Source organism: Melanaphis sacchari, unplaced genomic scaffold, assembly GCF_002803265.2.
Source record: "Melanaphis sacchari strain LSU unplaced genomic scaffold, SCAv2.0 Contig552_pilon_pilon, whole genome shotgun sequence".
Lineage (NCBI taxonomy): Eukaryota > Metazoa > Arthropoda > Insecta > Hemiptera > Aphididae > Melanaphis > Melanaphis sacchari.
The window spans coordinates 2,260-18,779 of NW_020271381.1; the positions used below are offsets into that span (position 1 = coordinate 2,260).

At 23.1% G+C, this 16,520-nt stretch overlaps 1 protein-coding gene across 3 annotated transcripts; it reads left to right on the forward strand.

The window, feature by feature from the left end:
• Positions 1–742: 742 nt before the first annotated feature.
• LOC112599803 (peroxidase-like) lies at positions 743–12,499 on the forward strand. 3 transcript variants are annotated; one of them, XM_025346863.1, is made up of 14 exons: positions 743–917; positions 6,808–6,940; positions 7,046–7,241; positions 7,413–7,604; positions 7,686–7,852; positions 8,146–8,341; positions 8,623–8,820; positions 8,880–9,012; positions 9,807–9,957; positions 10,024–10,200; positions 10,288–10,486; positions 11,238–11,340; positions 11,412–11,509; positions 12,346–12,499. In XM_025346863.1, the coding sequence occupies exons 1-13, from the start codon at positions 868–870 to the stop codon at positions 11,470–11,472; spliced, it is 1,956 nt and encodes a 651-aa protein (XP_025202648.1). In that variant the 5' UTR covers positions 743–867; the 3' UTR covers positions 11,473–11,509; positions 12,346–12,499. The 3 variants fall into 3 exon arrangements, with proteins under 3 accessions (XP_025202648.1, XP_025202646.1, XP_025202647.1); XM_025346861.1 differs by having other exon boundaries at positions 11,412–11,499; XM_025346862.1 differs by having other exon boundaries at positions 11,412–11,494.
• The last annotated feature ends 4,021 nt before the right edge of the window (positions 12,500–16,520 follow it).

Genomic DNA, 16,520 nt, shown 5'->3' on the forward strand with positions numbered 1-16,520 from the left:
AACTAAATAAATAAATATATTATACAGAATGTTATGTTCTTTCTAACAATATATTTAAATACTTTTCTATAAAAAAATTATTATTTATAAAAGCTTTCACATAATCTTAGTTGTTTCTAAATGGTACTATATATGAATGTAGCGGTATAATGACATTCTAAAAATAACACTGCGCATTAATATAGCAGTCAGTGTATATATTGAGTAAAAAAGGTGAAAACCAGTTTAAACATTTGAAAAAAACTCCTTAACACTCAAGAAAAATATATAAAATAATAAAATGTATATTTTATGGATATTATATAATATTATTGTAAATAAACATTCTGTTTTATAGTAAAATACTTACACATAATTTATATAAGGTAGACTTTGGTAGACTTCTTAGTAGTCTTTCCCGTATCACAGTGTCAAGGTTAGATACAAAGTTACCAAATGCTCCGTCGTATTTACCATGCGGACCAATCACGAAATAAACAAAATAATAAATAAATAAAATAATTTAAATTATAACAGATAACTAAACAGTGTTTAATTCATAACTGTATTCAGATATCAATAATATGATTATTAATTAAGTTTATTAAAATGAAACAATTAATTTAAAAAAATTAAAAGAAACGCAATACAATTATTATTATTATTATTATTATAATTAGATACTTATTAATTTATTAATAATTACAATTAACAATTATTTTGATGTACTAAGAACACTATCGAATTATTCGATAGTTGTTATTTCTTAGTTCATGTACATGTCTTTATTACATTCACTTTGTATCCAACTACACAGTACACACGGTTATTACAGATTATTGTTCAGTTGACTATCGTGGCTTGTTATATTTAGTCGATTTCTGTAAAATGGGAAACATTTTAAGAAGAAATGATAAACCGTTTACAAATGAAAATTCGTGAGTATATTATTTTTTAAGCTTCTAGTAAGCTCATCAGTGTTACTATTTAAAAAACCATAACTAACACAACTTATAATTTTTTTTTTTTTTTTTGTTTTTGATGATTACGATATATAGTTAAATTTAAAACTTCCATAGAATTTTTTTCTAAATAGTAAAGAGAATTGAATAAGGATTGGTTGAACAATTCATTAATTTGTTCTTAAGACTAATAAGTAATGGCTTATAATAAATAATTTTATTTATTACTAAAAAAAGAAGACAAAAATAGTTTAGGGAATTTTACGACTATCAACATGATATCATTTTAATTAAATATAATTTATGGCACAGAAATATTTATTGATTATTCACTAAACCTACATAGGTAATACTATTAACTGATAATTAGTGATGTAGACGTAATTTTTTTAATGAGTATACGCTTAAATGTGCTTGTCATGTAAACATAAAAGCCATAGGCGTAACTAGGAGAGGACTTGGGGGGGCTTAGTCCCCCCAACATAAATTTTACCCCCTCTGCCATAATTCCTAGTCCCCCACTCCCGCCAATAATAGTTACATTTTTAAAATTAAATTTAAAATATCGTTTTATTTTTTTTATTAATATCTTGGAAAAATATTAATTTAAACTATATTATTGTATGTAATGATACTGTGTAAGACGTATCATGTTGTGTAATTTTTACTACACAAATACTCCCTACTAAGAAGTTGTCAATAAACTAAAAATCATTAAATTCTTTATATATAAAATAATATTTAATAATATGTTAATATATAAATATTTAACCTCAATACCACTTGGTTTATTATTTGTTTTATAATTAAATATTAATTTACATTTATATTATATGTATAATCAATGAATGTAAGGTGTTCGAGGGGTATGAGGGGCAGAGCCTCCCACTAATTTACTTATAATAAAAATTCTAGGGCTAAAGCCCCCCCCCCCTAACTTTAAGGTCTAGTTACGCCTTTATTAAAGGCTTTGCCCCACACCCCCTTAGTATACTACATTATTATTTTTTTTATATTTATAATTACAAAGATACATTATGTTACTTTATTATTACCATGCCGTAATTGAGTCTCTACAGTCTACAATCATACTTCTAAAAATATATTATACGTTTTAATTTTTTATGATTATCTAGATAATAAATAATTAAGAAATATTAATTTTTAAGTAGTTATAATCAAATAACTTAATAAGATTTATAAGTTTTAATTATACTATTAGTTAATAAAAACAAAAAAACAGAATAAAATTAGAATAAAATATTAATACTCGTATACAAAATAAAATATATCTCATTTTCTTTGAAATTACTACAGATATGTTGAGCTACTGTTAAATTTGGTATCTATCCAGGCACCTAACATGCTTAGCTTATAAAAAATAAGTAAATTAAAATTAAAAAAGTATATAAACAAATAAATAAATTATAAAACTTTCCACAGACTAGCTTTTTCTTTATTTAATTTTATCCGTGCAACTTTTTGAGATCTTTTAGCATTTTATCAGTTACATATAATATGTTTTCTCATAATGTATTTAAATTACTCTATGGTCAGTATATTTACGCTATACAATAGATATTAATGTCTGATTACAATAGTGTACTGTCGTATGTTATACTAAAAAATACTAAGCTGTAATCCATAATTGTGAAAAAATACCTTTTTAATAAATCATAAGCGCAAATACATTTTACAAAAAATAAAGTGTATTTTATAAGTTAGGTATAAGTTTATACTGTATATATTACGTAGTTATATTAAATAATTATCAACCTTTACTATAAATTGTGACAATCATATAAAACTTAAACTGAACGCGATCACTGTTGATGTATTTTTGAATTATAAAAATACATATATTTAATTAAAATATTATACTTATAGTATAACGGGTGCAATATTTATTTTTGTACTTTTATCCCACTACTAAGGTACAAAAGCGCAAAATGAATTTGTGCTTTTTGTTTATCAAAAAAATTAATGATTTGCGCTTTTTGATTTCACCGAAATGCTATGAATTTCTTTAATATTAGCAACTGTTTTGATTATAGAAACCGTCAAATCGATAAGGTTTGTTCGAAATTGTATTTATTAATTAAAAATTATTTATTGAATTGGTTTATAAAATAAATGCAATCCCATATGCCGTATACCCGCGTATATTCACGTAGGATAAATGTAAACTCCCCTAAAATTTTTTAAATTCCCCTAAAAACTTTTTGCTACCGTATAACACTTACGTAAATTCCCCTAAAAAAATTTAGAACCATTTAGCGTAACTCAGAGGACACCACGTGGATACAATTCTATCTAATTAATAATAATATCATTGTTAATATTAAGTTAATAAAATGCTTATTGATATAAAGATGAGAAATTTTTAAAATTAAAATAAAAAATTATTTGATTTAATATTTTTTTTATTTAGTTCAACTAATATATTTTATCGAAATTTTATTAAAATAACTTAGAATTTTGTTAATTTTATCAAATACATCATTAATTTAACGAATATATGTTTTGAATTTACAAAAATAAAATTATTTTTACAAAATGGTTATTATATTGAATGTAACTAAAATATACTTAGTTTAATAATAACGATGATGATTTAATAATTTAATGATAACGAAAATATCAATTAATTAATAAAATTTAAATAAATAATGAAAAAATTGAAATAAAAATGCAAAACTGTATGGAAGTGTAATAAGGTAGCAAAATGTTTTTAGGGGAATTTACATAAGTTTAATACGGTAGCAAAATGTTTTTAGGGGAGTTTACTATTAGGGGAATTTACTATTTTATTTTTTAGGGGAGTTTACATTTGCCCTCCACGTATACGCTCCACTACACCACTGCAGTGATAATATATATTTTGTGAGTTTAGTACCTATTCTGTTTTTTTGTATATATATTTATAAAAAAAAAATATTTTTTACATACATCATTCAGAAAATACGTTTAGCGCCGTTTTAAATAAAACTGTTTTGGTTTAGGTATTAACTCGGTTTTTATAATGTTATAAGAAATATAGTTATTACACACAAGCCCGGATCAAGAGCTTCAGGGGCCCAGGGGCCAATACATGGTTCTGGGCCCCCGTCAATAAAAATAATTCTTTAAAATTATAAAATTATAAAATTATACAATAAAACAAATTTAAACATTTTTATTTAAGTATGATAATTAAAGAGCAGATTTTTAGGTTCTTAAAAGCTTAAAATATGATGCTAATATGTTCTAAAAAAACCCTAAAATATTCTCTAAATATTCTTTAAAAATGTAAATATGCAGATAATATGATTTGTTTTTTATCCAAAATAATTCAATTAAAACAATAAATAACTTATGTACCATTCCTTTTTGGTAACATATAAAATATTTAACTATAAAAAATACATAACTTGTATGGCCTTTAGTAACACCTAAGTTATTTAACTATAAAATATAAATCAGTTCATACTTAGTTACCTTTATAAATATAATGAAATATTAATAAAAAAACAAATACAATTAATAAAAACAAAATTAGTTCATACTTAGTTACCTACTAAACTATATCAGCATTAGTCGTAAATACTATATCATTTGTTTTATTATACAACTCTATCCTCTGTTTATGTAAATATTTTAAACTTTTGTTAATTTTCGGTATTTAAAAAAAATAAAAATGAATATTACAAATTTTACTAAATCGTCAGACATTAAAGTTAAAATAATAAACAATATAAAAGTAAAAATATATATTCATTATTAGAAATCATTCTTATCACGTTATTATAAGATCGTAAGTACAATCATGAATTAAGAGTAACAGAATGATCATCATTACCAATTTGATTACAAACAAGTAGATAATTGGATGATTTTTAATTTTTATCATTCTTATATAAAATAATTTTTTTCCTAGACAAAATTGTTGCTGGAAAATATCACAAATCTATAAATTAATAATGTATAATATGATTTTTTATGAACAATAATAGAATATTAAATTCTAAAATATGAAAAATAGGCTAAATATTCTCTTAAGTCCAAAATATGCTTTAATATGCTAAATAAATTTTTTCCTACGAACTCTGTGATGGTTAAGTCGTCCACATTTTTCACTCTCATAAAGCTGCATAAAACCAATAAAAATATGTAAAAACCTAAAAATCCGCTTTCTAATGATAACGATTGATGAGGATAAAAATATTAAAAAAATATTATATTTTTATTAAAATATATTTTTTCACATAAAATTAAGTTTTGTTTATGTAAACAGGTTTAGTCGGTAGGTATCTAAATTATGAGTATCCATGACCGAGACAGTCACATAAACAAATTTTCCAAATTCTATTTTTAAATACAGTAATAACAAAATATATGCCTATTCCCAACAAACACAAACATGGATATGACGCTATGTTTCCTCACTTACCATACTATTGGTGGTAAACACGGTCGACGGGCCCCATCGACTGTTAGCTCAAACAAAAAAAAAAAATAAAAATATTTTTATAGGTACTAATCTAGGTACTATAAAAAGTACAAATTATCACTTAATGTAATTTTAAACCGAGAAAACTATGGGCCCTTAACACACGTGGGCCCCGGGGACTTGGCCCCTCCTGCCCCCCTTAATCCGGGCTTAATTACACACTTATTAATCGTTTTTAAAGAAAAATGCAAGATTTTTTTAGGCTAAGAATTTATAACTTGTCTATATTTCTCATTTAATATATATTGGGCAGAAAAATAAAGCTATGGTACAACTGATAACAATGTTATTTTTTACCTTCCTATTTTATAAATTATCTAACATCATAACTTAAGTTTCTGCAGAGAACCTTTTAAAATATAATCCGTGTTTGGAATTTAATTATTAGAGCTAGGATATTAATGACTTAAAAAATACACAAAATTGCATATATTAAAAAAAAGCAAAAATAATTGAAATTACCTAGACAACTAGACAACACATATTCAAAAAAACTCAAAACAAACAAAAATAAGTTAAAATACACAAAATGTACGTAATATTTGTAAAATAACCTTAAAAATGCCATAAAATGAATTTAACATGAACAATGCTAAATAAAAACTACGCTTTCTAAATTGTTATATCATAAAATAAATTTAGTTTTTGTTAAAAACTGTATAGCACTTTAAGAAAAAAAATACAAGTCATTAAAATCTTAGCTCTAGTTATTATATTATATTTCATTAAATGAATGATTAAGTGTTGTTCATGCATAAATTTATTTTTAATAATTCATGATAAGTTACTATAACTCAGAAGAAAATATGATTAAGAACGAACCGGTGTTTTCACCGCAAAAACCATAAGAAAGCGATAAATGTATCGGTTTTACAATAATGTGTTATATGGTAAAAATTATATTAATTGCCAATCTATGCTAAAGAAATTCGAATACTGAATTTTACAAGGGGATTTTTTTTTTATATACATATATATTATAATCAATTGTATAAGCATTATAAATTATTTATCGAAATATTAATTAAAGTTTATATTTATCGAATGTATGTGATCACTAAATTAGTATATATATTATTTATCGAAATATTAATTAAAGTTTATATTTATCGAATGCATGTGATCACTAAATTAGTATATATAAGCATTTAGCTCATCAATGATATTTAAAAATCATTAATACATTGAAAAATACAGAGTAAATATTTTAGACTTATCTCAATAGTAGTTCAAAATACAAATTAAAATAATATCTCAGGTAATATTTTACAAATCAAAATATAAACTCATATAATATCAATAACAAAATTATTTTAAATTAAAAAAATTGTATTACAGTTATTAAAATATTTTAATACTAAATTTTAACATTTTCAGCCCTCTAATAATTGATTTAAAATCAAAATCGAAATGGTGTAAACTAAGAAATGTAACGCTCATTGTGTCCGCTATACTGTGCATATTAATTGTCTTATGTGCACTTTTTACGATATTCAATAAACCAACAGCGGTAAATATACGAGTATATATATATATATATATATTTTTAAATATCAAATCAATCATGTGTTAAATAGTTAATTATAATAATTAAAAACTACTTTTGATATTTTAGAAAATACCTACTTTAAGATTAAATAGTGCGGCGACAATCAACAATGATTATTTCGATAAATGTGCACCACAAATAACGTGTGACGCACACGCAAAATACAGGACAATTAATGGATCATGCAATAATTTACAAAATCCTAACTGGGGTGCAGCACTAACTCCTTTTTATAGATATATGAATCCGGAGTTTAGTGATGGTAATTTAAAAAAAAAAGTTTAATTTTTTATAATTATATTATAACTTATGAATAAAACAACTAATTTTACATAAAAATATATTAGACTGTTATGGATAACTGATAACTGATTTAACATAAACTATATAGTATATACATAACAAAAACTTAATCTTAATATTATGGTTTTAGGAATCTCAGCTTTTCGTGTACAATCGGACGGAAGTCCGTTACCAAATGCTCGAAACCTTACTCTAACGTTATTCCAAGATATGAGTAATAGTTGTGATGATAAATACAATGAAATCTTGGTACCATGGGGCCAATTTATCGCCCACGATGTGGCTTATTCTCCAGTTCGTAGTGTCAATTCATCTTTTCCTGGTAAAATTGTATTAGAATTTACAAACGAATCAAACTTATTTTCGATGTTTTAACCACGCCTATGTGTATATTATTAAAAAGTTAATCTAAGCCATTGCGATGACGAAAATTCACCAATAGAATGTAAAGCAGCCATTTCATTAAGCCCAAACGACCCAGTGTATGGAAAATACAATATGACAATTTTGAAATTCATGCGTCTCATAACTTCAGAAGCTTATAACTGTTCTTTAGTTCCTGATACAGTTGTTAGTATTTATTATTATTATCATTAAACTAGAATATAAGTTAATTAAAATATTGTTTGTACTAAGAAAATAATAATTTACTATGGTAAGAGTTATATTTTTGACAATGAAATTGTTTATTTTTATACTATAATATACAATATGATATCCATAAATTGTATTATATAATTTAATATAAGATCATTTTTATACTAGAAATACACTAATATTCTTAATTCTCATTTTAAATGTCAATAGTAAAATAATTCACCACGACTTACTAAATTTTTATTTTTCAATTATTTATAATTTAGCTTAATAAAAACACGCATTTTATCGACTCATCAAATGTGTATGGTTCCGATTCAGAATTTGCAAATGAATTACGTCTGTTTAGTGGAGGACAATTGGTATACAATACAATTGGAAAGGAAGAATATTGTCCTCAAGATTCTAGTAAAGTTTTTAAAAAAGGGAATGAGACTAATGTAACGATTGCATTTGTTGCAGGTAATAGACTATTTTGTTTAAAATATTCCAATTTCTAAAAAAATTACTTTTTTTTTTAAATTTTATTTTCTACTTTTCTGAAATATTTTTTTTCAATTCAATAATTCATAGTTAATAATAATTATACTAAAATTTAAAAAAAATAATACATTTTTTCCATTTTAAAGTTTCTTATACTTTAATTAATTTATTATTTCTAAACAATTTATTTTAGATAATTCTTATGTTTAAAGCATAATATATTTTATTCAATTAATATTAAATGTATTTTGTGAATACAGGAGACGTAAATGTAAACCAGAATTTAGGAATAGCATTAATTCAAAATTTATTCCTAAGATTTCATAATTATATTGCAAAAAAATTACAAGAAAAGCATCTTTTGTGGACTGATGAGACTGTTTATCAAGAAACGCGTAGGATCGTTATAGCTGTTACTCAAATTATTACATACAATAATTTTTTGCCAATAATTTTGGGTAAAAATGATTTAACATTTAAAAAATTAATACATTTTTAAAATCATATTTTACTTAAGGAGAAAAATATATCAATGAATATGGCTTAAATAACGAAACAAATTATGATCCAACGATAATTCCTTCTACGGCACAAGAGATGACGAGTGGTGCATATCGATTACTTCACAACATAATTCCTGCCAAATTCAAGTATATTAAATATTTTTATATTTTAATACCTTAATCTTTAATTTTTGCTTTAAAAGTCTAAATCTAAGATTAGAAAATATCTTTATAATTATTTATCATGTAATGTAAGTTTAAAATATTAGACTTATTTATGTAACTCGAACTACTGTAAAAAAATTTTTGAAATGTAATGTTATTGTTTTTATTTTAATTATCAATAGTATTATTTAAATTTCAAATATTCACAGATGATTAACAATAACATACTTATAAAAGCATTTTTTTCTATTGGAATAAAATCATTAAAAACAAAAAAAAATTTAGAATTCTATACCCATATTTGTGTAATGTATTGTGTTATTATCAGAAGAATATTAAAATTATGAATCTATGTTGAATATATTCTTGTTTTTCGTAACTATAAGCTACCTAAAATATTTACAATAAAATTGCATATTTATTTTAACGAATTCAATTTTAATACAAATAAATTTTAAAAAAATCATCTAAATTGAAATAATTTAATATAATGTGTATGTTTTTAAGCATACATTATTTCTAATAAATTTATACAAAACAAGGTCAAATAACGATAAATTTACTTCAAAATACTTTTTATTAATAATAAAATAATTGAGGAGCTGTTGTGTTAAAAACTAATAGTAGTTATTTATATTATATATCATAAGTTATGATTCATAACTTATAAGTATGTGTAAATGTTGATTGAATTTTAATTAAATAAAAATGGATCTTTTTTTATATAGTTTTTAGATAATTTTGTAAAGTAATTTTATATTTGCGACATTTTACAGCTATATGTCCAAAAATTACACTACATATGAAGTGGAAGAGCCTTCCAAAACGTTTTTAAGACCAGATTCATTGATTGGTAATGTTGATGGATTCATTAGAGGTTTAGCTGAATCTGCTGGACGTAAACCCCAGTCATCATACAATAGCGAAGTAGATACATTATAATTTATTGATTGCAATATCTATAAATAATTTAACTAATATATATATTTAAAGATTTCAAATATTGTTATTCAAAGTCAATTAATCGATACTACTGGATTTGATCTGCTTTCTTATGACATACAACGCGGTCGTGATGTTGGTCTTCCTCCTTACACTAAATTGAGAAGTTTATGCGGGCTACCACAAGTCAATTTATTTGATGATTTATCGGATTACATACCATCAAAGGTAAGTAGTTTACTTCGCCCAATTTATTCATATTATTTTTTTTTTTAATATTAAAATAATTTAACTTAGCTTGATTTCTATTTATAGAAAATTGATCAGTTAAAAGATTTTTATTCATCGGTTGATGATATTGATTATTTTGTTGGAATTTTATTGGAAAATAAAATGAACGGATCCATGCTTGGTCCTACTGGAAGTTGTATTATTGCCGACAGTTTTTATCGATTTAGAAACGGTGATCGTTTCTTTTACGACGTTAAAGATCAACCTGGAAGTTTCACTCCTGGTAAATAAAAAAAAAAATAAAAAATAACGAAGAACTCATTCAGCTATTTATAGATATTGATTAGTTATTGACAGATAAGTCATTATAATTTAATTAAAAAAGTCATTACATTACGAGTATGTAAAATTCAACTTCTTGGATAGTTTCTTGAATAATTTCTTGGTAATTCATTTTAATATACGAAAAAATATTTAAAGCAAAGACAGTATGCTGGCCTCTATTTCTTTAAATATTTTCAAAACTCAGACTTAAACATTTAATACAAAGTTTTTCATAAATATTTAATACAAGAATCAAAAAATAAAATATATATATTAACACAATTCTCTCTTATAAACATTTAAAATTCTAATTTGAACTATTTATAATAATAAAAAAAAAACGATTTTAATTTTTTTATTGTTATTCAAAAATATATTTCTAATAGAGATTTGAAACTTCTTTATGTATTATTATATTTTACATCCACAATGACTTTTTAAAACATTTGGGATAATGTTATGCTATTGTCTATCTATTTACACCGTTGAATATGCTCTATGTAGGTCAATATAGACTTAAAAGTTAACAACAATAAATAATAATATATAAAGTGAGTACTGAGTATTTATTATCTATTTTATAATAATTATATAGTAATAATAAAATAAATGCAAATTAATAACAAAAAAATGGATATCTCTACAAATATATTATTTATTTTTTTTAATCATAACATAACTAAAAATTGATTTAAATTCGTATATTTTAGATCAAATACAGTCGTTGAAGAATATAACAATTAGTCATATAATCTGTGTTACATCAGGTATAAAAAATATTCAAAAGGATGCATTCAGGTTCATTGATCATTTGTAAGTAAATAAATAATTATTTTATTTTAGTTTTGAAGTATTGTAATAATCAAATTCATATAATACTTTAGACGATTGATGAAACTAGAGCCCAACTGCGAAACATACACAATTGACTTAACTGCATGGTGAATAATTCCAAAGCATATTAGATGTAAGGTATAATAATGTAATTATTTTTTATTTTTTTATTATAATATTAAGTGAACTGCAAATGATCAGTAATTTCAACTAAAATGTACCAATCTCTAACAAATAATATTGATGGTTCTAGTACTTTTATTATTTCTAAGGGATTATTATATCCATAATTATACTTTTGAAAACTTATTTAAACTTGGTATTATGTTTATTTGAGGTCAACCATCGTATTTTTCAAATATCGTTCCCTGACTCTCCTAACAAATTTGATTTGATTATTTAAAATGTATGAGATTATGAATTTTAGTTACAAAAAATCAAAATTCAAAATCTTCAAAATGTGGCTTAAATTAATCTTAACTAAATTTATTTACGAATTTAAATCAATTTTCAGGAGTATAATCACGATATGAGATTTATCGTTAGGATCATTGGCGTTTCCAGATATATTTCTCAAAGATTTTTTTTTATACATTTTATTTACGTATAGTACATTATCATGTTTTATCATTATTACAATTAGGTATTATACATTTTATTTATAGAACATTATTATGTTTCGTCAGTATAACATTAAATTATTACAATTAGGAAACAAATTTAAAATTCTAGGGGTGTACTTGCCTAATCTTTCCACCCCCTCCCCCCTAAGTACGTCCATGGTTAGTATCAAATAAAAATTATTTTAAAATGAGCACCGTTAATACAAGGAACCTTGTTGTTGAAACTTTAAGTACGAATGTGGGAGCTCTACTACATAAAATTAATTCTTATGAATACAATTTTAGTATGTTAAACATTTGTATTTTAAAGCTTTCAAAGTTCTCTTAAGAGGTCACAATATAAAAGTTTTTATTTTTACAGATTTTTTTTATGAAAAAATGTAAAGGATTATATTTTTTTAATGAACTTTCAACTCACTGTGTGTGAATAAGGAAGAACGACTAGATGCAAATATATTTATCAAGTATAAAATTAAAAAATATTTATTGTTTTTCTTATTTTTTATTTTATACAAAATGTAAAGTAAATATTTTTTTAAATGAGATAATATTATATATTTAGTTTTTAATACAATAGTTTTTAATTTAATATAATAGCCTTTGTAGTATAAAAAGTTGTTTTTGTGTAAAACCCTGAACTGTGTATAAATTTATATATGATTTTGATAAGAGTTTATACCTATTTAAAGATAACAATCAACAAATATCAATGTTATCAAATTCAAATTATGTCTTAGTAACTTCTTTAAGTTTAAAAGTGCCTATATTGAAATAAAAATACAATACACAGTATACAAATGAGTGGAATATGTCTTTCTTATGCGTTAATATACTATGGAATGATATCATGAATGAGAATTAAAAATAATTTAAACTGTAATATTCTTGAAACAAGAAAATTAATTTATTTTTAATTTAATTAATAAATTCTAAGCAGATCGATGAAAGTATTGTATCTATATAAAATTACAAATATGTTTATTTTTTTTTTATATATAGTTTTAGAGCAACACAACTTCAACTTGTTAAAATATACAAAGTAAGATGTAAAAAAAAAAAAAATGTTTTGATTTTTCTAAATATTTCCAGTACTTTTAAAAATAATTGTGAAAAACAAAATAAAAAATTAACGAAAAACGGAAATTTTTGTGCAAACAAGTTTTTGATAAAATCGATTTTTTTTTGTATAATTTAAAAATTTAAATAACCGTAGATACTTAAAATTTTCAACAAATGATTTTCTTACGTAATAATTTTTTTAAATGAATTGCTTCTTCATAAGTAATTTATAGACATTTTAAATTAAATTTTTTTTTTATTCTTTTCTGTAAAATGTAGTTAACATTTTTATTCTTTGGTCAAAAATAGCTTGTAAATGTAATATCAGATACCACATAAATTATTCTAATAATATGTCAAAATATTAAAAATAATGTATAATATAATGTATTATTGTAAGAGTTTAAAGTACAAATTTTGAAAAACTTCATTAAAATTACAAACATTTGTAAATTGTGTTATAGCTTAAAATTTACAATGTTAGTAGTAAAGACTTGAATAAGTGTAATACAACGATTCTTATAAATAATTGATATTGAAACCAAAAAATCAAAAAAATATATGCTTTATTATTTTTGTAGACATCTTAAGTTCAGACGGTACTGAAAATCTAAATTATGAGTAACAGTATTCATTATTTTGTTTAGCACAAAAACATTATTTACAAAGACATAAAATTGTTATATTTATTATTATATTTTAAATATACAATGTTTTTATAAATTAATTTTATCAACAAAAATTAATTTAACCTATAGTGTAAGTGTATTACCAATAGTAAAATAAATTACTTAAATAGTAATATCAAAAATTATCATGAAATATACTTAAGGCGATATAGGCTAATAAACCATTGTTTAAATGGTTGCTAAAAATACTTAATTTTTTTACATGGTTTAAAATATAAATTATTTAGTTAAAATATAATATGTTACTTAATATTTAAAACTTTTCTTGAAAATATATGTAGTATAAAAAACAGACAATTTATGTAAAAATAAAATTTAAAGCTAGCGACTAAAATATTAAATATTTATGTACGTGTTTATTATTTTTTATTTAAAAATATAAATTTTTGAAATAGGAGTGACAAAATATAAGTTAGTAAAATCTAAATCCTTTAACATATTTGATTTTAGTTATACTTATACTAATCAGTTCAAATTGTTTTATAAATAAATTTTTATGAAATTCATTTAAACCGTAGGAATGTATAAATTATTTTGATATTACAATTTCATAGCATTTTTAATTTAAATACAAAATTTATGGATTTAATAAATTTATAAAAATGAATACAAGATTTCTTATAGGTATTTTATTGAAATTAAAATAATAATAATAATAATATTAATTGTTAAGCTACATAAATCATTGAAAGAACTTTTGAATTTAAATTTTGATAACATTTGGTATTAAAAATTAGTCTTTATAAGATTTATGTTATATATTATTATCAACAAAAAAAAAAAAAAAAAAAAATCGTAAAATCTTGAAACATTATAGAAATTTCATGTATCCATAAAAATGTTTAAAATATTTATACTAGTTTTTAACAATTTATATCACAAATCTATTGACACCATTCTACAATTTTTGATGATATTGACTTATAAATTTAGAGTGTCAGAGTCGAATATTTATTAGCAAAGTGGCCATAAGATAATCAGTATGGATAGTATAGAAAAATAAACAAAAGCCACAGCGCTGATTTAATATAAAACACACATTATATAAATCATATAATAATAATTAAATTTTCATGGTAACATTGTCATATCGAGAAATAATTCGTGAAATGTGAATCTTTTTGTTCTATAAAATATAAAATGTATTAAATAACACAAGTTTTCATCTCATAAACAGTGATATAATAATTTTGAAAACGCTCTTAGAACGTATTTACTTGGTATATAGTGGCACCGATATGCAGTAGAACCTCGATTATTAATTATTAGTGAGTGTAGTAAACCATGTTTACTAGTATAACTGGTGTTTCCTGGTATTGTATTTTTACATACATATTTGGGAAGGCTTTCGGCCATTTTGTCCTTTGGCCTATTCGATTAAAAAACGCATATTCATGGATATTTTTAAATATGTGATGTTATAAATAATATTAGAATGATTATAAAAGTTATATATTTTATGATTATTCATGGATTTGGCGTAAACAACTCCTATGCATGTATTTTTATTTAAGCCTATCCGGTGGCTTTGTTAGGATCACGCCACGGATAAGGTTATGTGTATATAAGGGTATTATTTTAGAACATAAGTTAGAATTACTTCTACTAGCTTACTGCACGTAGTTCTTAGGTACCGGGCGTAAACTCTGCCTTCAAATTATAAGTGCAATTTCATTACATTGTTACTATTTCTAATTTTACTTTATTTTATTAAAACATACTGTTTTAACGTATAATATAACTTTGGCTTTATTTACTTATTTCAACATACCTTTGTGACTCTACACTCTACCAAATATCAACAACAAGACATCGAAGCACGTCATTAAATAATTAAAGTGTACAAGTGTAGTGCGAGAGTACTACATGAGTTATTCACAGTGTTGGGATTTATCTAGATAGTTATCTACATGAAAATATTATTATCTATTATATTATTTAGATTCAATTTTACTGGTCATCTTTTTTTTATCTTAGATAAAAAATGCAGTTATCTATATAAATTTATCTAGATATTTTTTATGTATAAGTATTTATTTAATATTAAAATACCTATTTACGTTTTTATATTTTGTGTTTGAAAACCATATTCCATAACAATGTAATTTAATATAATAATATGATAGTACAAATTTAAAGCAGCCACAATTCATAATGTATTAAATATATCTTGATAGTCTGTACTCAGTAGCCAATAATTGTTGGCTGTTGTATTATTTCCATTTATTAATATGTACATTGCACCTGCAGGTCATTTCTTATTAGTTATAATTTCTGTTCAATAATGGAAAACACAACATTTTATATGATATATACATATATATAATACTAATTACTTATAATAATGATGGCGTATTTCTGCAAATACCTTTTAATTATAGTTATGCATTTATTATTGCATATAATATTAATATGTTCATATATCCCTTGGAATTACCCATGAAAACATACGGGTCTGTCTCCTATACGGTACACGGCCCGTAGACGTTGATTGTACAACTGCAGCTATATTTTATTATTAAAGCTATATTTTATTGTCATTTATCATTCTCTAGTGCTCTATTGTTGTTATCTAGGTTCCTACCTATCCTTATTTCGGGTTTTGACTAGTGATATTTAAAATATTTAAGTATATGAAGCAGTTTTTGACTGGAACATCTGTAATAGTTCTAGTAGCTTATTTATATATAACCTAATACTAGTAAATTTTTACCGGTAAATTTTAAATTGATTGCCACAACACACGTTGGTGTGTCGCGAGAGTTCTTAAGGTGTATCTGAAGATTTC